The 27,374-nt window shown below is 44.3% G+C and overlaps 1 protein-coding gene across 2 annotated transcripts in view; it reads left to right on the top strand.

Moving 5' to 3' along the window:
• The first annotated feature begins 2,197 nt into the window (after nt 1-2,197).
• The window catches only part of lama4 (laminin, alpha 4), a 223,205-nt gene continuing 198,028 nt past the window's right edge, over nt 2,198-27,374 (top strand). Inside the window, exons 1-2 of one of the 2 annotated variants that reach the window (XM_085997349.1) lie at nt 2,198-2,999; nt 17,881-17,982. In XM_085997349.1, the coding sequence (XP_085853475.1) occupies nt 2,829-2,999; nt 17,881-17,982 (273 nt within the window). In that variant the 5' untranslated portion in view covers nt 2,198-2,828. The remainder of the gene's footprint in view (nt 3,000-17,880; nt 17,983-27,374) is intronic. The other variant, XM_085997347.1, reaches the window with a different exon arrangement.

Here is a 27,374-nt window from a genome sequence, read left to right as displayed (position 1 = left end):
TTCAAAGAGTAGGGAAATTCTCCTGGTGTCCTGGCCAACATTTATCCATCAACCAACATCATTTATATCATTGCTGTTTGTGGGACCCTGCTGTGAGCAGATTAGCTGTCGCCTTTGCCTACATTGCAACAAGTTCCCCTCCAAGTCACACACCATCCTGACTTGGAAAGATATCACCATTCCTTCATTGTCGCTGGGTCAAAATCCTGGAACTCCCTCCCTAACAGCATTGCGGGAGTACCTTCCCCACATGGACTGCAGCGGTTCAAGAAGACGTCTCACCACCACCTTCTCAAGGACAACTAGGGATGGACAATAAATGCTGGCCTTGTCAGTGATGCCCACATCCCAGGAACAAATAAAAAAAACAATGACTACACTTCAAAAGTACTTAATTAGCTGTGAAATGCTTTGGGATGTCCTAAGGATGTAAGAGATGCTGCATAAATGCATTTTTTTCTTTACAGGTCAGTGTTATTTAATTTTTGAATTCCCATTAGAGCACTGACTGTTACAGATATGTGTCGACGTGGAAATTGCCACTTGAATTGTTTACAAAACATTTACTAACATAAGATTATCGCACAGGAATTAAAGGTTTACGGACAGCAAGTGCAGGCCATACACATAGATAGATCCAATTCCTTCAAAATGGTCAACTGATCTGAATCAACTACTTTTTCTGGGAATACTTTCCATTAATCAGTGGGAAGAGTTTTTTCTCAACTCTAACCTTGCTGAAGGATTGCGAAAAGTTGTTCAATCCTCTCACTGTCTTCTTTTCTAGTGTTGGCCTTCAAACTCATTTATGTTTAAATGGGACCTTTCAGCATGGCACCTATTCGCCCTCCTGAATCGAGCTGTAACCACATCTGGAATATTTAGTTTGAACTGGTGTTCTTTTTTGCTAGGGGATTTCAAATCATTAATATATTCATCTGAGGATGTCCTCCTGGCACTGGTTGCAAAAATGCAATAATGTAAGTGTGAACATACAAGCCTTCAGAATAATGTGTTGTTATAATGCAATGTACAGTAGGCTTATTTAACAAGAGCATTTTCTAATTATCTACATTGATCTATGATGCCCTCATTCATCGGTATAGCACATTCAGCCTTTTTTACTCAGATGTTGGTGAAAATAGATTTTGAATGCACTTACTTTTCACCCTCAGGTTACAAACTAAGGCCTTGGCCTCAGTATTCCAGATAAATATCCTGTACAAACCTCCAGAAATTCTGCCAGGCTAAAATTAATTGGCTCTACTCCAAAAATTCTTAAATGGTTGATTCACCAGCATTAACATTTCACCACTTATACTCCATAAAATATGAAGAATTACTACTAGCAAGCTACACTTCTACATCTTCAAAAATTATCATGGAGCAAGATGGGTGATGAAGTTATTGTCAAGTGAACTTGCACTCCCAAACATCTTTACCACATCTAGCTTATAGAATTACAGTATTTTACGATGGTGGGTGGGGGGTGTGGGACTATAGGCACTACTCAATGCTGCAATACATTGTGGGTATGATGACATTCTGATAAAGAGTTTACACCTGAAACATTAACTTGTCTGATCTCTCCACAGGTGCTGCCCGACCCAAGTATTTCCAGCATCTGCAATTTTTTGTTTACAAATCTGTATTTGCTTTCCTTCTGTAGATATACTATTTAACTTCTTAAAATTAGAATTACTGACTGCCTCTTTTCAGAGCCCAAATTCTATTAAACTGTTATAAAACAGTTACAGAACAGAAGGTAGCCATAGTGAAAAGTGTGCAATGTTATAAACACAACTTATTAACATGTAGCTCAGACATTATCTTTTGTTAGATAAACTTGCAATTTTTAAAAATACAAATAGGGAAGAGTTCTCCCATAAGTGAAAACCATTCCTTAAATCTCATTTTATTTTTCCTTCCATAATATCTGTTTCTATATTGCAAAATATAGCCAAATTAATCATATTTAAACAGAATCTGGGAATGCTCAAACATACAGTATTGGCTAGATGTTACTTCCTTCTGTGTGACATGCTGTATACACTAAGCTCTTGTTCACCGGTTTCACAAAATACTCTTTGTACTTATGGAAAATTCCTCTTTTCTACTGATTTATTCATTCTCGGAGTAAGAAGAATAATATCATAGCATGACTGCCCACTGAACAGCTTCATTTCTGGAAAACAGGATTTTAAACCCGATAAGATGATGTTCTGTATCCTATTGGTCTTTTTCCTCTCTTTCATATAGTTGTGAATCTTTTCAAGTTTGAGCCTCCTATACATTTTACATGAATCTGGCAAGCCCCTGAATGGTACAACCTGAAGAAACTTGGAAGACGAATGGGCAGGAAGCTGCTGTGGACTGTAGACTGTTTGCAAAGTCCTGGCTTTGGGTCTGGGCAACAAACTGTGAGACGGAGGCCGCTGTTCTAAAGGTGAGGGCGAGCTGAACGTGTGAAAGAAGCCAGAGCTGAATATAGACTCAATCTGTATCCTGATGAAATTGAGATAAGGTGAACGGGAACTGCTGGATTTTCCTGCAATACAAATCTCTTTTGACAGAGTTTGTTCCAAACGCTGCCCAGCTGTATGTTATTTAAGAGGAGCCTCTGGGGGAAAAGCAGAGCAGAAGCTGGGAAAGGAAGTGAAAGCCGTTTTTTTTAGGGCTATCGGTGGACTGCCTTAAAGTGACACATCTGGCAATTGAAGGCAGGGGGGCGTAAAAACAACCGAAGCTACAAAGCAGGAGGAGCAAGCAGACTCTAGAGAAAGCCTGACAGCAACCTGAAGAAAAGACTGTCAGGAGAAGGGGAGGAAATGGCTTGGATTTCACCCTGGCTGTGTGCTTTCTCCCTAACCATCTTTGGATTGCTTTACCCAGCTACTGGCTCTGGGGAAAGCAGCGGTCTTCCTATCAATACAGAAGATAATATCTCTACCATCCTTAGAGACCAGCATCCAGTGGACATAGGGAATCTGTCTGAGGAGGTAACCAACACATTTTACATAAAAGACTTGTTAAAGTTAATGCTATGTTCAGGTGAATATGGACATTATAACTGTTTAAAATAAAGTTTAGCAAAAACATGTTGATTAAATGGTTAATTAGATATGTAAGAAACCAACATCATTTAGAAAGGAGGAAAGATATATTTAGGACACCAACTGCTTAAATTACATTAGCTTAAATGCGATGTCTAATTATTTGAGACTTTTCTGCTGTTCTCAGTTTTTCCTCTTTATTGTGTTAGTAAAAGGAAACTGTTGCTGACCTTCCATTGCCTGTTCTCTACATTGCCTCTCCCACAGTGCCACATTCCTCGACTATATATCAAATCATGCCAGTTTATCTACAAGATTAATGACTTAAAAATATATATATTCAGGACAGTCTGGTTCTGTCAAGTTGCAGGTTGTGGATGAGGAGGAATGAGTTAAATAATCCTGTTCATTGTGAATAGTTCAGTGGGTGGGGAATAGCTAGGACATTAGTGTGGTAACTGGAGGTAGGGACATTAAAAACAAGATATTACAATCAATACCTGTAAATATGAGAAAAGAAAAAGATAGATAAGGGGAAAAGGACTGAGGAGAAGCAAGTGGAGAAGGGAGGGGAGGAAGGGCCATCAATCAAGCAGTCGGGAAAAAAAAATAACTGTACCGGATATCAAATTTAAATCAAAAGCTAAACTACAAAGCGATGGTATTCTGCGAGCCAACATAAACTTTTGAAGATGGAAAAAATGACGGAGCCTTTTCATGGGGGAGTAACTGGCGGAAGTGTTTATCTTGAAGTTTATTTCTCCTTCTAAATCAAAGGCATATGTGCCTGTATTCTGCTGATTCCTATAAAGGAAAATATTCATTTCTAAGATAATGTAGGGGGGAGTCATTATAAATAAGGGTGAGATGATAAGTGTCAAATGGGACCGACATCAGGAATTCTTCTCCTATCCGATTTATTTGCTTCTGAGTGCAGATGCAGACATATGGAAAAGGGACGGCGGAGAAGGGAAATAATGATCAGCGGGAGATGTAATAAAATCTGCCCAGTCTGATGGGAGTTTCTCACTTGTGTGGAGAAAAACATATCACTGTTTCTTGTGAGAAAATGAATAGTGAACTATCTAAGCTATGGTCATCTGTGGAATGTGCTACATACTTTTAGGGTCATGAAAAATATTTTCAACATGACACAAAGACCACAGTCACTGAATTCAAACTTCTGAGTGCAGGCATAGAGTCAGTCATAAATTCCACTGAGGCAAGTGACCTTAATTCTTCGAGTAGATCCTATGCCTGACATCGAAATCAGAAGAATGATGGTTCTCAAATGGAGCAAGCCAGGAAATAAAAATACACGAGAGCCCTGTTGCGAAAAGTTGATATGAAATCAAAATCTACACTGTAAGTGCAAAGAGCACCCATGATGCAAATGTATCTGCTTCTCTTGCTTGAGACTGACACTAAAATCTAATTCAATAAAGCTTTTTTTGTGTAATTCAAATTCCAGAAGTGAAACTTAACTCGTATTTTCTGATAACAGCAAGTCCAAAACAAGCAAACACTACTCCTCCTCTAAATAGACAAACTTGAAACACAATACACAGCTGAAGGAATTGTGTGCTTACCTTAGTGGTGTGTGTGGCCCGCTTTGAGGCCCAATTTATTTGAACGGGGTCAAGCTCTGTTTTAGTAAGGAAACACACACAACTGTGTACATATAATGGAGACTTCCATACCCCCCACTCCAAGTGTGGCCCGGCATTATAACAACACTTGTGAAAGGTCCAGCTCCCGAATTACATCCCTTGTAGTACCTTTAATTAAAACGTGGCTTTTTTACTTGCAATATGGGAAAACTAGCAAAGTAAATTTGGATCCTTCTATGCTAGCCACTTGCAGCCTTGTGAAAACCAAAGCAATCAAAGTGCACCATGGCAACCTAGTTAGTTGTTTATTGTAAAAGGGATTGATTATCCAGTGTACCTGGTTTCATTCAGACTAAAATTCATAATTGCACACTAATGATTAGGAGGCTTGTTGAGACCTAATTATTGAACATCTTAGAAATGATATGGCATTTATTCTTATCAGAGAATTTTGGGCTTTTTCCAACTAAATAGATTCAGGGTTCAAATCTGTTTATTGTGCTATTAAAATTTCACAGCATCCTTTTTCAATGTATTTCATAGAAACTAAAACAGAACAGAATGTACACTTCCGTCATTCGACTTCTGTACATAGCTACTCCTGAACTTTTAGAATTGATTTTAAAGTTTATATAATTAACTTTTGATTGCTTTCACTTCCACAAGACAGTAAGTGGGTGGATAATATAAGTATACAATTCCTAGAAACATAGAAACATAGAAGATAGGAGCAGGAGTAGGCCATTCGGCCCCTCAAGCCTGCTCCGCCATTCAATGAGATCATGGCTGATCATCCAAATTCAGTACCCTGTCCCTGCTTTCTCCCCATATCCTTTGATCCCTTTAGCCTTAAGAAACATATCCAACTCCTTCTTGAATATATTTAATGAATTGGCCTCTACTGCTTTCTGTGGTAGAGAATTCCACAGGTTCACCACTCTCTGGGTGAAGAAATTCCTCCTCATCTCTGTCCTAAATGGCTTACCCCTTATCCTTAGACTGTGACCCTTGGTTCTGAACTCCCCGACCATTGGGAACATCCTTCCTGCATCTAGTCTGTTCAGTCCTGTTAGAATTTTATAAGTTTCAATGAGGTCCCCTCTCATTCTTCTAAACTCCAGCGAGTATAAGCCCAATCGACCCAATCTCTCCTCATACATCATTCATGCCATCCCAGGTATCATACTGGTGAATCTTCGCTGCACTCCCTCCATGGCAAGAACATCCTTCCTCAGATAAGGTGACCAAAACTGCACACAATACTCAAGGTGTGGTCTCACCAAGGCCCTGTACAACTGCAGCAAGACATCCTTGTTCCTGTACTCAAACCCTCTCGCTACGAAGGCCAACATACCATTTGCCTTCTTAACCGCCTGCTGCACCTGCATGCTTACCTTCAGCGACTGGTGCACAAGGACACCCAGGTCACGTTGCACTTCCCCTTCTCCCAAACTATTGCCATTCAGGTAATAATCTACCTTCCTGTTTTTGACAGCAAAGTGGATAACCTCGCATTTATCCACGTTATATTGCATCTGCCATGCTTCTGCCCAATAACCCAACTTGTCCAAATCATACTGGAGTTTCTCATTATCCTCCTCACAGCACACACGCCCACCCAGCTTTGTGTCATCTGCAAACTTGGAGATACATCTAATTCCCTCGTCTAGATCATTAATATATATTGTGAATAGCTGGGGTCCAAGGACCGATCCCTGCGGTACCCTACTAGTCACTGCCTGCCACGCGGAAAAAGACCCGTTTATTCCAATTCTTTGCTTTCTGTCTGCCAACCAGTTCTCTATCCAAGTCAATACCTTGCCCCCAGTCCCATGTGCCTTAACTTTACACGCTAATCTCTTATGCGGGATGTTATCGAAAGCCTTTTGAAAGTCCAAATACACCACATCCACTGGTTCTCCCTTATCTATTTTACCAGTTACATCCTCAAAAAATTCCAGTAGATTAGTCAAGCACGATTTACCTTTTGTAAATCCATGTTGACTTTGTCCGATCTGTCACTGTTTTCCAAGTGCACTGCTATTACATCTTCTATAATGGACTCTAGCATTTTTCCCACTACTGATGTCAGGCTTACTGATCTGTAATTCCCCATTTTCTCTCTACCACCTTTTTTGAATAGTGGGGTAACATTAGCTACCCTCCAATCCATGGGTACTGTTCAAGGTTCTATCGAATGTTGGAAGATGATCAGCAATGCATCTACTATTTCTAGGGCCACTTCCTTAAGTACCCTGGGATGTAGACCATCAGGCCCTGGGGATTTATCGGCCTTCAATCCCATCAATTTCCCTAACACCATTTCCCTACAAATGCTGATTTCTTTCAGTTCCTCCCTTTCATCAGACCCTATGTTCCCCGACATCTCTGGGAGGTTATTTGTGTCCTCCTTTGTGAAGACAGAACCAATGTATGTACTTAATTGGTCTGCCATTTCTTTGTTCCCCATTATAAATTCCCCTGATTCTGACTGCAAGGGACCTACGCTTGACTTCACCAATCTTTTTCTCTTCACATATCTATAAAAGCTTTTACAGTCAGGTTTTATGCTCCCTGAAAGCTTACTCTCATATTCTATTTTCCCCCTCTTAATTAATCCCTTTGTCCTCCTTTGTTGAATCCTAAACTGCTCCCAATCCTCAGGTTTACTGCTTTTTCTGGCCAATTTATATGTCCTCTCCTTGGATCTTATGCTATCCCTAAGTTCCCTTGTTAGCCACGGTTGAGTCACTTTTTTTATTTTATTTTTATGCCAAACTGGGCTGAACAAATTCTGTAGTTCGTCCATGTGGTCTTTGAATGTTTGCCATTGCCTATCCACCGTCAACCCTTTGAGTGACATTCCCCAATCAATCCTACCCAACTCGCGCCGCATACCATCATAGTTTCCTTTATTTAAATTCAGGACCCTCGTCTCTGAGTCAACTACTTCACTCTCCATCTTAATGAAGAATTCTATCATATTATGATCACTCCGACCCAAGGGGCCTCGTACAACAAGATTGCTAATTAATCCTTTCTCATTACATAATACCTAGTCTAAGATGGCCTGATCTCTAGTTGGTTCCTTGACATATTGGCCCAGGAAACCATCCCATATACACTCCAGGAATTCCTCCTCCTCAATATTGTTACTAATTTGGTTAGCCCAATCTATATGTAGATTAAAGTCACCCATGATAACTGCTGTGCCCTTATTGCACGCTTCTCTAATTTCCCTTTTAATGCCATCCCAAACTTCCGCATTACTGTTTGGAGATCTATATACCACTCCCACTAACGTTTTCTGCCCCTTGGTATTTCTCCGTTCTACCCATACAGATTCCACATCATCAGAGCTAATATCCTCCCTTACAATTGTGTTAATCCCCTCTTTAACCAACAATGCTACCCACCTCCTTTTCGCCTATCTTTCCTGAATATTGAATACCCCTGGATGTTGAGTTCCCAGCCTTGGCCACCCTGGAGCCATGTTTCCGTAATCCCAATCAAATCATATTTGTTTACCTCTATTTCAGGCTTGTTTTTTTAATGCTCTTAGACCTTTTAGAATTATTATTTACTGTGGCCATGTTTGATTTAAACAATTCTGTTGATGAATTGTGATTTTTTTTCTATTTATTTAGAATTTTTCAGTTTATGCAATACAAATGTGTTTACAATTTGTCATCAAGGAACACTCTGAGGCTACTGCAGTTCAGTTCCTTTTTTTAAACTTTGTAAGTAAAAATTATTTTGAAAATATAATGTAGATATGAAAGAAGCTGTAGTAAAAGGCGAAGACTATGAAGCCCAAAAATCTCTGATAAGAATAAATGCCATAAAATATTATTTCTAAGATGTTGAATAATTAGGTCTCAACAAGCTTCCTAATAAGATAGCAAAATACTCCGGATGCTGGAAATCCAAAATAACAAAAGAAAGTGCTGGAAAAACTCAGCAGGCCAGGCAGCATCCATGGAGAGAGAAACAGAGTTAACGTTTCAGGTCGATGACCTTTCATCAGAACTGGAAAAAAGCAGGAAATGGAAAGCATGTTTAGGGGCTGGGAAAATGGGGGAGGGGATGAAAGAACAAAAGGGAAGGTGAGTGATAGGTGAGATTAAGAGACATTAAGAGATATTCAAGGCAAGAGGGGGTGGTAATGGGACAGGTTAAGGAACAAAGGATGGCTCTAGATGAGGTGTGAATTGTGCTGGCAGAATGAAGGACAGCTGCCATGTGGGAGGGAAGGAAAAAGGGGCCACACAAAAAGTGTGGATAAAAAAAGAAAATATATATATGTGATAGGGGCCGAGGTTATGATCTGAAATTGTTGAACTTCATGTTGAGTCCAGAGGGCTATAGAGTGCCTAATCGAAAGATGAGGTGCTGTTCCTCAAGCTTATGCTTCCCAATAATCAGTGAGCAATTATGAATTTTAGTTACTCTGGATGAGTGCGGGTCTGGATCTCTGATTTAAGCTGAACCTTATGCAGTTAACTTGGCTCATGCAAGCTTTTGCCTTAAAAGCTCAACTCTAGCCAATTAAGTGAAATAATGATGAGCTCTTGAGATTTAAAGCTCTCTTATGTTGCATATCACCAAGGTAGGCTGGCTGGAGGTTAGTATGAATGCTACTAAGCTATCTATAGTATGAATACCAGATGTATAGTGAAATTGTTAAAATATGTAGCAGATGTTCCATCAGGATTGTCAAAGAGTGGACTATGTGATGGGCTGACATTAGGTAGTACCACAACAGTCTACAATAGGCCTGCAAGAGAAAAGCAGCTTGCTTTTGAATACTATACCTTGGATGTTGGAGTTAAACTGTGGAGCCTTATGTGTTATTCTTAACCACTGTAATTATTGTGTGTGTGATGTATTGCATATGATGTTACAGTAAACATTTGGACAGTAGTTGGAACCTGGACAGACAGAGAACCAACTACAAGATGAAAATGGAAGCTGGGGAGTTCTTGAGGTTTAACGGCTGGTTCTTTGTTTGGGTTATGTTTGTTTTTCTGCTTTTTGAGATCCTCTATAGTGTTATCTGTATGAATTCTGCATTTAAGCTTGGTTCATTTTTACAGCTGTATACCTTGGAGGATGTTGGAGGCCAGAAAAGAGAGAGATTTTACAATGTGAAGTCAATACAATGACTTGTTTATATATCAGTCTTAACTGACACTCAATTCCCCACAGAAACGATTTAGATTTCATTTGTCACCTCCCAACAAGGCCATTCAATAGGATACCAAACTCACATTGCAATTAAGATTTATTTTATTCATCTGTGAATCCTGAATGTCACATGTTGGTTGAGTTCTGACTGACATTGGTCCACTGTTATCAGGTCGTCCATGTCTTTGATCTTTTCATCCACCCACTTGACTGCAAACATTGCTTAGGCACTTTAGTGGTGTTAATAGGGGTCTAATGAGTGAAAGAGTGTATTAGGTTAAAATATAACTACACCAATAGATAGAAAACCACAATAATATTGATATAGAATGAGTTTTAAATTATTAGTTTGTGGTTTACAAAAAAAAATTGAAACACAAGAGATTATGGAAATTTTTATATTTTGAGATAATTTTGCTTTGTTAAAAAAAGACTATTTCCCATGATTTTGTCAATGGTCAAGAGGGAATAGTCCTCTTTCAGGATATCACTTTTTTACCAGATGTTTCATGCTCAACCCCAGCAGGATCAGTGTGAAGTACTGTAATACATTTTGGAAGGAAAAATAAGGAATCTGAGTATATATAATTTCAACTCAATGGAAAGACATTGAAGGCTGTGAACAGAGAGACCAAAGAGTTAAAATACTCTTGAAGGTGCAAGTACAGGTAAATAAAGCCATAATAAAAGTCCCGCAGGAATTGGAGTTTTATAAATAGTAAACAAGTAATGACAAATGTGTACAAAGGATTGGTTAGGTCACAGTTAGAGTACTGTGTGTAGTTATGGGCACCTTATTATAGAAAGGACACTAAAGCCATAGAGCACGTACAGTTAGTAAGAACACTGTCACCTTCAAGTTCCCCATTAAGTTTCATGCCAGCCTGACTTGGACAAATATCACCGTTCCTTTATCATTGCTGGGTCAATATCCCGGAATATCCTACCAAACACTATTGTGCGAATACCATCACCACAAGAACTGCAGCAATTCAAGAAGTCCCACCATCACCTTCTCAGGACAACATAGCCTCACTAGGATGATGCCAGTGCTGACAACTATATAGTTATAAGGAGAGACTTTGCATACTAGGACTGTCTCCAATGGAGTAGAGTAATTTTCAGGCCACTGTGACATAAAATAAATAAGATAGCACTTTGCAGCATGGAGACCCAACAGCTTGTTATTTTTAGGAAACTGAGAGGTAATGATGCCATGGAAAATACATTGGCCTAGAAATTCAGTAGCGTGCGCCAGCCGTTAGCGCCTTAGGAGGAGTAGATCTCGAGCGCTAGGCGCTTAGCGCCCGGGCGCAGTGCGACCTGCGCCTCGCCCCAACTTCAGTAGGCATTTAGCCCCGGCGCAAAGTCTTTGCGCGCGCCCTGCTGCGCGCGCAGATTATGACGTCATTTCCTCGTGCAACACCCTTTGTGCGCCCCAAACCGGAACTTCAGTCGCGCCGGCCCATTGTGCGCCGGGCGGCCCTAACGACTGTGGAGTGGAACGGTACACAGCCGAAGCGGGCCGCGGGGAGCGCAAATTAAAGGGCACTTACCCTGCACTATAAAGGGCTGCCATTTTGCAGCAATCACTCCTGTGCAACGGATTTTTTGAAAAAAACCAAGGAAGGGAGCTTACTGCTTTGGGCCAACACTAGGACAGGTATTTTTGGCTTCAGGCCAGAGCTTGGCAATTCGCCTTCACTGATATCTCATTGTTTGCCAGCATATTATGGGGGCTGCATGGGGTGCCAATGCTGAGTTTCAGGATTATGTCGGAAGGGCTCGCAGACGCTGGGTTAGAGGGGCAGCCCTGGCTAGATGCAGAGGGGGCAACAGGCGTCGGCAACGTGGGCCTTACCCACTCAGGCAATACCGCCAGCAGGTCTCGTATCTCAACATGACTGGCGCGCAATGTGTTAGGAGGCTGCGATTCAGAAGGGAGGTGGTTGCAGAGATCTGCCATCTGCTTCACAGAGATCTGCGTCCACAGCTGAGTTGCAGGACGTCTCTGTCGGTGGAAGTGAAGGTGACGGTGGCTCTGAACTTCTATGCCACCGGCTCCTTCCAATCAGCTGCTGGGGACATTGCTAACATATCCCAGTTCGCCGTCCATTGCTGCATCCACCAGGTCACCAATGCCCTTTTCAGAAGGAGACGCCAATTCATCCCTTGGGGGTCGGCCTAGATGAGGTCTGGGCCTCGAGGGGCCGGCTGGTGAATGCTGCAGCTGTGGCTGGCCAGCATCAGTCGGACCAGCATCTCGTGGCAGCTCCACTGGGGGAGTGACAGTGGCGGCTGGAGGAATGGGGGCAAGCTGGTGTATGGCAGGCCGCCGCTGGTCAAGTGACACATTGGCACTTGCCCGGGCCCGCACTGCAGCATGCGCTGCCATGTGCCGAACAACAGACCGCTGTGCTGCTACAGCGCGGCGGGTGTCCTGGCGATGCCTGGCTGACGCAGCGAGTGTGGCAGCAGTGAGTGCCCATGCTGCCCTGGTCTGTGACCGCATCAGACCAGCCAGTGACTGCACGGCACCACTGATCAGCTGCCCACTCGCTGCCTGTGCTTCCACGAATTCGGCACGACTCGTGTCCTGTGCTGCCCCGAATAGCTCCAAACTCCTGGCCTGTGAGGCCCCGAACTCGGCCACACTATGAGCCAGGGACTCGATGGCCTCAGGCATCCGTGCCACAACCCCCATGAGCTCGGTGTGCCGGCGCTTCGAGTCCACGGACATTTGATCGAGGAGGCGCAGCTCCTCGGAGTTGACCGTCGGCGGACTGGAGGCCGGACTCTCCCTCTGGGGAGAAGGCCGCCGAGCTGGCCGACCCTTCCCGCGTTGCTGGATGCCACTGGGCCCAGCAACTACACCCTTCTGGGAAGAAGGCCGCTGAGCAACTGCACACCCCCTGCGTTGCTGCACGCCACTGGTCCCAGGAGCGACACTCCCCTCCGACACTTCCCCCACGCTCTCCTCCAGGGAAGACGTGTCCCCTACATTGGCATCCCCTGGCACGGGTGAGGGTTCCCCTGATGGGCCGCCTTCCTCTTCCTCTTCCTCCTCCTCCTCCTCCTCCTCTTCCGAGGGGCTGTCAGTGGCAGCTTCAGGGACCTCCTCCTCACCATCTGAAAGCAGGAAGGGACAAGAGTAGCTTTAGATTGAGGAGAGGGCGTCAGCGAGGGAGGCATGAGTGGTGGCATTCAGCGCATTGGTCGGACAGTGGCAAAGGATGTAGATCTGATGCGCAAGTGGGACGAGAGAGGTCCAAAAGGTGATGTCCTTACCATTGGTGCCCAGAACAGGGTCGGCATCTCCACTGGCAACGGGGCCAATCACCCAGGCTCCCATGAGGCGACCCACGCGCTCTTCCAGGTCAGTGAGCTGCTGGATCTGGGGACCGCCTCCCCCGGTCTCAGTCCGGCTCTTCTGATTGTGGGCCAGCTTGGCCTGCAAGAGAAAGGACGGCCTCTAAGTACGTGTGTAGCCCTCATCTGGTGTGCACTGCCTCCCATGGTCGAATAGCTTGGCCAGTGTGGAGCCCTGATCTGGTGTGCACTGCCTCCCATGGTCGAATACATAGGCCAGTGTGGAGCCCTGATCTGGTGTGCACTGCCTCCCATGGTCGAATAGCTTGGCCAGTGTGTCAAGTGCAGAATGTGCAATTGATGTTCATGCCAGTCCCATAGCTGCTGGATGAGGGCTGGCCATTAGGGCTTTCAGGTCCCTTTGCCCATAATGTGAGGTGCACATGCAAGGATGAGGAGGACACTGGAAAGGCTACTCACCCTGACAATCCTCGTGAGGTCATTGAACTTTTTTCTGCATTGGATAGAGTTCCTGGGGACCTCGCTGTTGGCTGTCACCCTGATGGCAACCTCCCTCCAGGCTTTCCTGTAGACGCTGGTCGCAGGCTTCTTCCCACTGTCCGGGAACAGGTGTTTGCGTCTCCTCTCCAAAGCCCCAACCAGCAGCTTCAAATCATGGCCAGTGAAGCGCTGCGCTCGTTCACGGGCCTGCTGCATCTTTCCCGGCGCTATTTCTGTTCAGCAGCAGTGTTTAGGCCTAGCTGGAGGGCTGCAGTGTCCAGGGCGTGGCAGCAGACGAACTCGACCCTTCCCCCTTTAAGAGCTGGCCGGCGCCAGGGTGTCTGCTGTCAATCAAGAAATGACCGCACCTGCGCTGCGCCCGGCCTCGGCGGTTTAGCTCAGCACCGCCGGCTTTGCGCCTAAAGATAGTTGTGGAACGCCAGTTTTAGCGCTCGAGCAAACTCTTAGGGCGAAGCTACTGAATATCGGCGAAGTGGCCTCGACTTTGCGCCGGGCGCAAACTTTAGCGGCCGCCCGACTTTTCCGTCCCAAAAGTGGCTATACTGAATTTCTAGGCCATTATTTTATAAACAAGCATAGTCAAAATCCTTATTTGTGATGGCCTTGAGGCAGAGTGCATTGGTGCACAAACACATTGGAGTAAATTATATAATATAGAACTCCCAGTGCCGAGCTTTGCACAGAAAAAGAGCAGGTGGATAATTGGACACAGAATTCAGCAAACCTCAATGCCTGATCAGCTTTCTATGAAGTGAGGCTCCACGCTAGGAGCACCAGCTCATAAGATTTACCCTAACTAATATATGGGCTTTCTGCCACAGTTTCCCATATACTGAGTTCACAAACTCATCTGAGACATTTAGGGGAAACAGCAAGTAGAAGCAAAAGTAAGGTTTGTACATCTCTCAGCATGCAGTTTAAGGCTTAACTGGCAAAGGTCCCATTACAACCATCTCTCATGGCATATGTTTGGGGGGAAGGTGTCTAAAGATCGAGCAACTTAGTTACAAAATAAAGAGCGTGGACATAATTACATTTCATTCTGTTTATTTTTATGTCAGGCTTTTAGTATTTAGGACCATGAATGATAGATGTTTTACATTAGAAATGACAATTACTTTTTGTAAAGCCTTGAGAATTTGTTTTGAACTTTCCCACGAGATGCATATATATTTTATAATTCGTGACTGGTAGTTAGGTGTACTCATTGCAATGCATGGATCAAGATTGCTGATGATTTCAAACTGACACTGTCACTTAGGAAACAGTTCAAAATTACAACTAAAATTGTCACCCATTTCATTACCTTGTGAAGCAACTAAATCCTTGTTGTTGCAGACTGGTTCTTGGAACTTAATTTCACAACGTCTTTGCAAATACAGAAAAGCAAATGAAAACACTGACATTATTTGAACAGGTTTAGTTTTTGAGCCACTTAAACTATAAGCTAATTTTAAAATATTTTTTAACAGGGATTATTGTTTGAAAGAGACATTAATATACCCTACTATAGTATTTGCAAGCCTGACTCCTATTCTATTTCATGTGAGTGTGGCAAAGTTTATGTTGGTGAGACTGGCCACCTTTTGGTGTCAACTAGTCAGCTCTATCACAGCCATATAATCGAAGAGGGCCTTATGCCAAATCGCAATGTAGCCAAATTGAATTGTAATGAAAGCTGTTAAAATCCAAACTAGAGACAATTTGCTTATTAATTCCAAAGAAGAATTTATCGTTAGTAGTATCTGGCTGCCTGCACTTGGAGGGAACTAAGCAATGGCTCAGAATTTTATCTGGAAATCGGAAAGCCTTGGGGAGATCGGAAAGGTCAGAAGGAGATCGGAGATCGGAATCCTTGGGGGAATCAGAGGTAGGGTGATATCTTGGGTCGGGGGAGGGAGATTTTTTGGATCACTGTGGTGGTTGGCCGATTGCGAGGAGGGAAGCAGGTAAGCTTGGGGACCAGGGGGGAAACAGTCCTGCTCCTCCTGGCCCACAAGCAGTGCTGGAAATGCACTTACCTGATGGATCCAGCCCTTCTCACCTCCCTCCAGCTGCCGGGATTCCTGTGCCTGCAAAACCTGGCTCACAGGCGTTAATAAAACTCTGCTAAAATTTGAGGCACACAGCCTCATTAAATTATTTAAATAACTGTCCCGCCTCTGGAGAGCAGGTTAATCACCCGCCACCCAACCCGCCTCTGTTAAAATCGGAAGTTCGAGGCAGGCTGGGGTCGGGTTTCAGATTTGAAATTTGAACCGGACCCCCGCCCCCCACCCCGACCCTCTTCTGCCCATCTTGGGGGATTAAAATTCCCCCATAATGTTTAATTCCAATATACATATCCAGGTCAAATTTACTCCGCCTGTCCAGAAATCTTGATTGAAGCATGACTGTTAGATACTACATCCTGAACTGAACATATAATATTCCCTAATCTTCTGTTATATCTTACTCAAAAGTCTTTTCTGAAGCACTAGGCTGGAATTTTGCCAGCGCTCAGAGGGCGGGTTCAGAGGCAGGTCTGCTGTCAAAATCTAAAAGGTTGATAGCGGATTAGGATCCCGCTCTGAACCCGCCTCCATGTCAGTTTCCCAAGTGTGGGGTCTGCCTGCACTTTGCAGACCCAGCACTGAGCGGCAGGTCAGTCAATTGAGATAGTTAAGAGGGTCTTTAAAGGTAGTTGAATAGCATTTTACCACCATTTTTCCAACTTTTCCACGAGGTTCCCATTGCTTGGGTATCACCTCAGGTATGTGTGTCGGGTTCTCTATGACTCTCCATTGCTTTGAATAGGGGACAGCTGCAAAAGTGGTATAAAAGCTATCATTTCACAACTCTTCACTTTGCAATGCCAGAAACTTGAGCCTTCAGGATTTGGAAGACACTTTTGAGCTGTATGCAGTTTGGAAGTGTTTGGAGTAAGCTCTATCCACTGTCACCTCCTTGGAGCAAGCTCTCTCACCATTGACAGATCATTTCTGTCATCTCAACTTCAGCTGCCATCTATTCCAGCAGCATCAGTGCCCTTGAAAAAATCTCATCTTGGTCCTCAGAATCACACCACCATCGGCCCCAACACCCACATCAACAGTCACACCAGCAACACCAACAACAACACCAAGGTAAGTTGATGTGAGTAAGGATGTGCAGGAGTAGGGTGGGGAAGGCAGCGTGATGAGGATGTGATGAGTGGCACAAGAGGATGAGGTTGAGTGTGGCTTTGCAGTAACATTTTGTGATCTACTGTGATCATTGAAAGGTTTGCGCCACTGCAGCCAGGTCATCCTGACAACATCCCTGCTTGTGTCCTCCTGTGCAATGTGCAACCAGGCTGCGTTGATCTCCTGGGGAGGTGTCTTCCGCCCATGGGAAGGGAAGAGAACCTCCCTGCGTGCTGTGACTCCCTCCATAAGCATATGGAGGGAGTCATGGGAGAGCCTGATTGCAGCCCTGCACCTTTGTGCAGGGCTTGTCAGTGTTTGTAGCACCTCAATGCTGTAGAACACTGACAGCACAACTGTCAAAATGAATGTGGACATGCCCCCTTTAAGGAAACCGGCTAATGACGTGTCATCAGATCTGCTTCCTTTTAATTGGCCGGGAACCTCGCAGGGTGGGCTTAACAAATCCAGTCAACAAAAAATCGCATGGAGGAAGTGGGATGAAGACGGGAGCGGGGTTTGAAGCCGCTCTGCACTCCGGCCATACCGGACTCGCCACGGTTGTTGAAATCACGGCCATAGTATTGCTACTGTTGCACAATGAATATTTGTTCTTGATTATTGTTTTTCAAGTGTTTATTTTTCAAGTTTTAGATTATCCAAAAGTTATACGAGAATACTTTTTTGTGAGTGGATAATTGATCTCATTAAATAATTTTTTGTTATATGCAATGAATACAAATTATTCAACCCCAGAAGTTATTCATTATTAGTGGGAAACATATAAAGGTAATAATCACCCTGTATTTCTTTATTACTTCTAAAACAAAACCATGAATATAAGTGACTAATTGTTACAAAATGAATTGTTTAAGTTCATACTTGATAAGATAAATGTAGAAAGTACATAGAGTAAACAAAGTTTTTGATCATTTTAGTTGATTGTTTCTGGGCTAGATTTTTTTTTAAAACACCAGTTTGTTTTTGATGATCCTGTTCAGTTAGATTTGAAATCGTGTTGCTGCTCTTTTTCAGAACTGTTCCACAGGTTTCTACAGCACAGATTATGGAGCATGTTTGCCTTGTAACTGCCATGGACATTCAGAGCAGTGCCTTGATGATTCTGGAATCTGCATTGTGAGTAGCTGCTGCTTTTATGTATTGGATATTGTTAAGTTAGATTTTTATCTTGATGACGTTTATGATTAGCTAATTCAACTGACTGAATTGAATTTTACAAGTTACCTAGCTTCTCTCTCCTCCTAGCTGCTTTCATTCCCCTATCTGGCAACTCTAATGACCATCAGACTAAGATGTTTTTCAGCTGTTTCTTTTCAGTTTACACTCTCTGTAGATAATACTAGCTAGGCAAAAGCAAGCTGAGAATGATTGCAGATGACATGGATTGGTCAGACACTTTTCAAGCAAAGCATTTTATGTCAAATGGCCATGTTTAGTATGGAGTTTATGATGATAAGTCTGACTGCTAGTAAAATAAGATGTCATCTGTCTTTGACTTACAGCTAAATGGGGATAAGGGGACTACTCCCAGTTCACACTTTCACATAAGTTGAATCCAAAGTTACACTAGCCCCTCAAAATGAGAAATAGTTTTGAATCATTGTTTAAAAATCAGCAACTGTTTAAAAATCAAAAGTGCAAATAAGCCCTTGGCTTGCATCTAAGTGTTCAGTTATTTTGAGTTTTGACTGAAAAGTTAAATCAATTTAAGAGTTAACCAGCGTCCAGTAATTGCACCCACTCCAACTGAGGCAGATGGATTTGAGTGGTTTTGACTTTTTTAGCCTGTTACTGTGCTTTCCCTTCTAGAAAGCTTTTACACTGTTCGGCATGCCTGTTGATTGTTCAGCCACACACTGCTCCCATAAAACAGGTGGGCTGTGTTCTAAGTGACAAAAGCTGAGGCTAGACTTTCTCATTATGAGACTGTTTATATACCATCATTGTGCAATCATATAATACATTTATAGGATTTGCATTTCCTCAAAACACTCAGTGATAAAGAACCTGATAAAGAACCTGATGTCACTGGAAAGGTGGGGGAAGAAGCCAGATCACAAGCTGGAAAGTAGTCAACAGATGGGTATGAACAACGATATCCAAAGCAACATATATGAATGGGAGAACAGAAACATACAGACACTGTGGAACTTGAAAGGACTGTAGCGGCAGTAGGGAACTACAATGTAGTGGGAATAATAAAAGCATGGCTCAGTCCAGAGGATAAAAGTGAACTTAACATTTAAGAATATAGATTGTTTGGAAAATAAAGAGTTGACAGAAAAGGAGTTGGTGTATTCTATGGGAGGTAAATGAAGTTGACCCTGTGGGAGGGGGCCAGACTTTAAATGAACTACTCTGGTTAGACATCCCAAATATGAAAAAATCCAAGCTAACACTACCCGCCTCCTCAATGAAAATCCAGCCCTAAGGGTATGCTATACATCTCCAGGTCAGCAAAAAGAGGAGGACAGTTTGCTCTACAAAGAAATAAAAAGGATATGTGAGAATACAAAGGATTTTTGACTGGAGACTTCAATCAACCAAATATAAACTGCGAAAACCCAAGTGGTTTAGAGTCAGAGTTGGTAAATGAAATGCATAACTGCTTCATTACTCAGTTCATCAAGGAAGTGATGAGAAGCAGTGCTCATGTTGATCTGCAATTTATGAATGACTCAGGCAATGTGCAGGAAATCTATAATGCTCTGGTCAAACCACACCTTGAATATTGCGCCCAGTTCTGCTTACCAAGAAATGAGAGACATTCAAGCATTGGACACAAGCCATGGTGTGGAGATGCCGGAGTTGGACTGGGGTGGACAAATGTAAGAAATCACACAACACCAGGTTATAGTCCAACAGCTTTATTTGAAATCACAAGCTTTCGCCTGAAGAAGGAGCGGCGCTCCGAAAGCTTGTGATTTCAAATAAAGCTGTTGGACTATAACCTGGTGTTGTGTGATTTCTTACATTGGACACAATGCAGAGATGAGCCAAATGAGGCTTTTCTCCAGGGTCAGGGGTCTGGGTTACGAAGAAAGACTAGAGAAAGTTGGGCATCAGAACTTGTAAAATACTTTGCCTTTTCTAAACTCAAAAGCTTCCTAGAAATTCTCAAAACAGACACAAGCACAATGGTAAGCAGTCTGTCCATGTTGCCAGTGTGAGGAGCGTGAGTCAAACCCCCTTGCTGTGCCCCAAGCTGCTTCATTACAAATCCTGTTCAGTGGCTGCTGAACATGGAAACCATGTGATATGGCATTGAAGCTGTATCACTGCTTAAATTGAACTGCGTTGACTGGTGATAAAACTTTATCAAGTGCTGGCCAAGAGAAATGGACACAGAAGTCCAAATGCTGACTGACTGTATAAAGCACAGACGGTTGGCATATGTGCATCACACGCAATATTAAGTTTAACATATTTTACTTTTATTTGAGTTAAAAAAAAACGGATTACTGTGCCGGTCAGCTGAGCTCTGGGTTTGTTTTTTCCAAGCTTCTTTAGTTTTTTCTGTTACCTCCTAGATGCAAACCTTTGAATATTTTCAAATTCAAACATTTAAGAATAGACAGCAACAAGAATTTTAATGGGTATCCTGGGTTATATATTTAGCACCTGTACAAGACTTCAGAAACAGCCGTCTGATCCTTTTGAAAGGGTGACAATTACCAATAGCCAAGTATGATTTTTGATCTAAAAATGACTTTTGTACCAGTCTAGCCCAAATAAAGTCTGGTGTTCATTTGTACTAAAATCAATTCTGTAAAAACATCAAATTCATGCTATAACAATACTTTGATTTGCAACATTTTATGTTTTTATTCTCCTACTGTATATGTTGACCTTGTTTTTAGACAAATTTGATGAAGATTAGTGAAGATTGTTTACAGAATGTTCTGAAAATGTTGGATCACAAGTACTGCCTGGTCTCTAATTATAGATTGCAGTATTTAGTACCCATCCACCCACAGGCAATTTTAGATATTATTTGTGACTAAAACCAGCTCTACTATTCACAAAATTGTGTATGTGAAGTTTATCATTTCCATGTGAGTTACGCCATCGAACAGCAGAGTAAGTAGTGTCACATAGATTAAATGGCTATTATTTCCATTGTCTTTGCTGTTTTAAAATAGTTGTTAGCTACTGGCAATATAGGTATACTACACGGGAAGTTTGAATTGGTCTGCCCGCTGACACTGATTTTCATCTGAAAGCGCGAGCAAATGGACACAGGGGTCCAACATTGATGGCCCACATAAAACACAGACAGACAGAAAAAAAACCTTTCTATCCCTGCCGAGCAGGTTTTCACCTCCACTCCCCTCCCCTCTACACTGAAAACATCTAGGCCTCCACTTTCTGCTCCCCTAACGCTGAGCAACATTGTTTTATTGCATTTCCAATATCAGCTTGAATAATCCCAATTCACACCTGGTGCAGAGTTGGCATTTTATGAAAACCCAGCTATTAATACTCAACTGCCTGTGAGTGAGAAGGCTGCTCGGGATGTTCTTAAACCGTTCCTTGATGTTTTGCCAATTTATCTCTTCTGTGCATGCATGATGTGGCATATGTGCAGGAGAGATAAACCTGCACGGTTTTAAAGTTTCTAGAAATGTAAACATGGGGATCACTGTATGAGTAGCATTCATGGAGGGTTGAAAAGCTGCTGATTTTCTCTGTCCCCTCCCCTCCTGCCTTTACTGAGCACATTAACTCCTTTCTGGGATACAGTTCCATAGATGCTGAGTGCCCCCCAGCATGAATGTTGACAGTGAGTGTCAGGAGGCTATATGACCACAAGAAGTTCAGAGGGGGGGCCCCGTCACAGCCATGCTCGATCTTGTCCCCTCACCTGATGCATGCATATACACACGTACTTTCCAGCAGCAACCACTGGGTATCCGTCGACAGCTGATCTCTGGTTCTTTTCCATTCCTAACATAGGGTATTAGGATCAATCATTGTGCCACATTTTCTTGTTCTCACTGAGACCAGCAAACTCAGAACAGATTAGTCATCAAACCTAAGACTTTTCTGGTGATTATGATTTAGCTAAGCACTGAATAAAACTCGATAGTCCAGCTGAGGAACCCCATGGATTTCAGTTCCAACAATATCTTGATCACTAAATTCTTGATGCTTCCTTATTTCTATCTTGTGTCCCATATGCTTTGAGCATTACTAATGGTTAGATCCAGAACAGCTTCTGACTGCCTTGGGTTTGGCAAAATGAGTAAAAATACTGCAAACCTCTGATAACATGTATTTAGTTTTTCCTCTGCTGGTTTCTCAGTAAATTCCAGTTATAATCCCTATAATTGTCATTTTGACTTTATTACAGGGATCCCTATTCATTCTATCCTCCCCTCTTGTCCAGAAGGTTTATTACAGCAACCAATAACTACCGTGCAAAATTCGCTTCTATCGTCCCTGGAGGTGATTTGAGTGCTAAATCAGGTGCGACACACCTCTCTTAAGGCGCAAACATCAGGGAGCGAGGCGCTACCTCAGAACGCTACCGAAGCTCAGGCAATGTCAGTTACCATGGAAGCCAGACAGACTGGTGCCATCCAGTTCTTAAAGGGGAGGGGCCATCTTGCTGGCCAGCCACTCCCTGCTCATTGCAGCCTTGAATCTCAGTCTGGAGAGACCTCAAAAGCAATTGTGTTGGAAGCACTAATGGATAGGCCCAGGGAAAGAGCTCAGCACTTAGGAACCTCAAAAGTGATGCTGAGGGCCAAATCTCCTTAGGACAGCATTAAAACAAAACATTTTGCTGACAAGAAAAGGCAGGAAGTGCCCGCCTTTAAATAGCGCTCCCCCAGCCACTTCCTGACTTGAAAACGTTCCCCTCTACCTGTCGTTCCTAGCGGCAAGCGCTAAGGCAGGGGGCGCGACTCAATGTCCGGTCTGGGGCGCTACCGGGGCGTTGCACATTTGACTGACATCATGATCTGCGGGGGCAGGAGATTGTGGCGGTAGTGTTTAGTGCCACCGCAAAATGACTGGTCAATTTCGCGAGCGGCACTAAAATCGTCACACTCGGGCGCTATGTTCCTTGCGCCCTGTTAGCGCTAACGGGAGGTGCTAACCAACTGAATTTCCCCCCACCCCGGAGATTTTACAACTGTTGAAATTGATCCATTTTCAATATTTTACTGTAAACTCCACAATGCCAGATAAAAAAAAGCCTGTCAAAAAACCCAGTAAAAGATGGTAAAGTGGACTTTTGCTGCCAGGCTTACATAATAAATAATTTTAAAAAATGATGGCCGGTTGAAAAAACAAAATGTCTGGCCAAAAAATGGACACATGGCCCCCTAATATGGCCATTTTACTTGTAAAACATGTAAGAATCTGCAAAGTGATGCCAGATAACCCTAATGTCACGTTATTGCTATCACTGTTGTTTGGCAACCACACAGCCTATGATGATGTGATTAGTGGTTCATATTATCCTGACTAGCTGGCAAGATGTTTCCCTTGGAGCAGCATGGTTCTGCAGCTGACTAGATGTTTAAAATCATCCACAATTTAAAGTGACTTATTTAAGTTAACCTCATAGAAATAGCAGTTTGTTGTGAATCATATTTGTTTTAATTCGGAAGTTTAAATATACTTGACTGTCATATAGAGTTTGAGGCAGTGATTCTTAAAAACCTAGGACATTTTGATACAAGAAACTAAACTTAATTGTGCATCTTCTATTATATTGCTCGTTGTATATTGGAGTACGTGCTGGTTTGAAATCTCGGTGCACCAAATGTCAGTTATGCACAGTACTTATTTTGGGAAAAAGGGAGGGAGGAGCACACATACATTAATGAAAAAAAACTTAACGGCCTAGAAATTGAGTTTTGGCTTAGCCAGGGCTTTAGCGCCGGAAGTTAGTGCCGACGCTAAGTCCCCCTGCGCGCGCCAAAAATTCAGCAGGGCCGCGCCCAAACGGCTGCCGGCGCTACTGAAGGGTCTTTGCGGCGGTAAATCGGCGCTAACTGCCGTTTCGCGCCGCAATTCCGGCGCTGCGGCACCCGATGCGGTGCGGCAGGCTCGGGAAGTGCAGGCCTCCTCCTTCCCTTAAGGAGGAGCTGCCTGCACCCGGCCGTGGCCCGCGAAAATCTTTTTAAAAATGAGCCCGGCACCTCGGACAAGTGCCGGGCTTGCTTCTGTTCCGGGGGCGGGGGGGGGGGAAGTCCGGGGAGGGAGCTGCGGCCAGGCGGCCGGCGGGAAAGCGGCCGGCCGCCGCGGGGCCTTTAATGCGCCGGCGCAAAGACTTGTAAGACTCTGTTGCCAGAGTCTTAGTTGCGGCTGCCACGGGCGAGGCGGCCGCAACTGAATTTCGGCGCTGGGGCCCGTCGGCATGGCAACCGGGACGCTGCGCACACCGATGACGTCATCGGTGCCGGCGCAGCGCTACCAGTCTACCGTGGCGGAAGGGCCCCAGGCAATTTCGGCGCCGGCGCCAATTGCAGCGCTAGGCCCTCTAGCGCCGCAAAATCGGCGCTAAGGGCACTCAATTTTTAGGCCAACGTTTCAGATTAGCTGGAAAGAAATTCTGCCTTAGTAAATGGAATTTTTCAACCCTGATCTGGGTTACTTTATACCATACTAGAGTTAAACAGTTATATTACAGAGAGTGCCAGATTGAACCCTGAATTCAGTTCATAGCAGAGGGAAACAACAGAATTAACCTAAGAGTCTTGGCTGTATGTTGAATATGATGGTGAACAATGACTTTTCCCACTGTAACTGTATTTGAAATGCAATTAATTCATGCAGAAACAGGGTCATTAGAGGCCAATTTATCTCTATTACAGCACTGAATTGGGCCGAGTTATGTAGGTTTTGATTTATACCGAACTAGTCACTCTCAAAAATGGGTCTTTTCAGTAATTACAGGCACCATGCCAAATTTTCAGTATGCTGCTTCAGAGAGATATTGTGTTACTGGAGCCTTAAGTCTGGCAACCATGAAGGAAGTCTTTGCTTCTTTCCCCTATTCTCATTATTAAACATGCAGTAAAATTGCAACAAAAATATATAGCAGTAAAGGAAATTGTTTGTTCAGAGTTTTAAAAAGTGCAAATAATTTTACGACACTGATTTATTCTCACAAGACCTGCTCGCACTTCATAACAAAGAAACAATTGCAACATAGCAAGAAAAAAGTTTAAAACTAATAGATCCAATTTTTTGGATTATTGTGGTTGCCTCCCAGGGTTTATCTGAAGTGCTTGAAGAAGCTTACTTCACTCCTTGTTAAAGGGCTTCAGGCTCCTTGAAAAACAAGAGGCCCTTTTTAGCTTAATCCAACAAGACCAGGATGTACATCACCTCAGAAACTGACTTCACTCAATGCCTTTATTAAGCAAATTCCAGGGGCATAGACAAGTGTATCTGGCCAATAACTGGCTTAGCTATCCATTGCCAGATATGGCTGATGTGCCTCAATTATTCCGAGACTCGAAGTTAGCAGAACAAAAGTAAGGCTTTTATTAACTCAGAACATAACACGTAAAATAGAGAGATGTCTACCTTCAGGAGGCTGAACCCGACTGAAGTTAGATTACAAAGGAGCCAGGTATGGGCGGAGCCCTGCACACAACCAGTTCCAGCACATTCCAATACATAATACATGAGGACTGGGGGAAGGGAAAAGACACAGAAAGCAGGCAGTTACAAGACACAGAAAACAGGCAGTGATGAATGGAATATATTTCATCACATTCACCCCTTCTATAGATTTAGTCTGTTCGGGGGTTTGATAGTCCTCTGCGACCGACGTGGCTGTTGTGGTGCCGCGGGTGTCGGCTGGGTGTCCCCGGTAGCCTCCTGGGTCTCTGCCGGGGGTGCCGCCGGGGTTGTTGAAGGGGTAGTTGGTGGGGGTGCCGTTGGTCGATGTTCTTCCGGGGGTGATGAAAGAATAGTGGGTGGGTAAGGGTTGCTGTGATCGTCGTCGCTGCTATTGCCGTGGTTGTTGTCGATGCCGGCTGGGGCGACGTCTTTTATGGACACGGTGTCCTCCCTTCCGTCGGCGTGCCGGACATATGCGTATTGGGGGTTGGCGTGGAGTAGGTGTACTGGCTCCACGAGAGGGTCCGTCTTGTGGCCCCTCACATGCCTTCGCACGAGTACCGGACCTGGGGTGGAGAGCCATGACGGCATGGATACGCCTGAGGTGGATTTCCGAGGAAAGACAAACATTCGTTCATGAGGCGTGGCATTAGTGGCCGTACACAATAGCGACCGTATCGAATGGAGCACATCCGAGAGGACTTCCTGCCAGCGGGAGATAGGGAGGCCCTTGGTCCTTAGAGCTAGAGTGACTGCTTTCCACACTGTCCCGTTCTCTCGCTCCACCTGGCCGTTACCCCGGGGGTTGTAGCTGGTGGTACGGCTCGTGGCGATCCCCTTGGACAGCATGTACTGGCGTAGCTCTTCACTCATGAAGGACGCCCCCCTATCCGTGTGGATATAGCTCGGCATACCGAACAGGCAGAACAGGCAGTTGAGGCATTTAATGACCGTGGCGCTGGTCATGTCTGGGCAGGGGAAGGCGAATGGGAAACGGGAGTATTCGTCCACAATGTTCAGGAAGTAAACATTGCGGTCGACGGACGGGAGGGGGCCCTTGAAATCTAAGCTGAGCCGCTCGAAGGGCCGTGTAGCTTTGATTAAGTGGGCTCTATCTGGGCGGTAGAACCGAGGCTTGCACTCAGCGCAAGTGCGGCAGTTCCTGGTCAGAGACCGAACTTCCTCAATCGAGTAGGGTAAGTTACGGGACTTTATGAAGTGGAACAGCCGCGTGACCCCTGGGTGGCAGAGGTCGTTGTGGAGGGTCTGTAGCCGATCCTCGGTGGCGCTGGCACACATCCCTCGTGAGAGGGCGTCAGGGGATTCGTTAAGGGCCCCTGGCCGGTAAATGATGTCGTACTCGAAAGTGGAGAGCTCGATCCGCCACCTAAGAATCTTATCATTTTTAATCTTCCCCCTCTGTTTATTGTTGAACATAAACGCTACCGATCGCTGGTCGGTAAGTAGGGTGAAGCGTTTGCCGGCTAGGTAGTGGTGCCAGTGGCGCACTGCCTCCACGATGGCTTGGGCCTCCTTTTCCACGGAGGAGTGTCTGATCTCGGGGCCTTGGAGGGTCCTCGAGAAGAAAGCTACGGGCCGCCCCGCCCCGCCTGGTTGAGGGTGGCCGCCAAGGCGAAGTCGGACGCATCACTTTCCACTTGAAATGGAGTGTTCTCGTCCACTGCCTGTAGCGTGGCCCGCTCAATATCCTGCTTAATGCTTTTGAAGGCGGCGTGGGCCTCAGCAGAGAGCGGAAAAGAGGATGCTTTCAAGAGGGGGCGGGCTTTGTCGGAGTAGTTGGGGACCCATTGGGAATAGTAAGAAAATAACCCCAGGCACCTTTTCAGGGCTTTGGGAGTGTTGGGCAGGGGCAGCTCCCGTAGGGGGCGCAATCGGTCGGGGTCTGGTCCGATTTCCCCATT

This window comes from Somniosus microcephalus, chromosome 9 (assembly GCF_052327205.1).
Source record: "Somniosus microcephalus isolate GS21.2 chromosome 9, FLI_Smic_1.0, whole genome shotgun sequence".
Lineage (NCBI taxonomy): Eukaryota > Metazoa > Chordata > Chondrichthyes > Squaliformes > Somniosidae > Somniosus > Somniosus microcephalus.
This window is presented reverse-complemented; position numbering and strand designations above follow the sequence as displayed.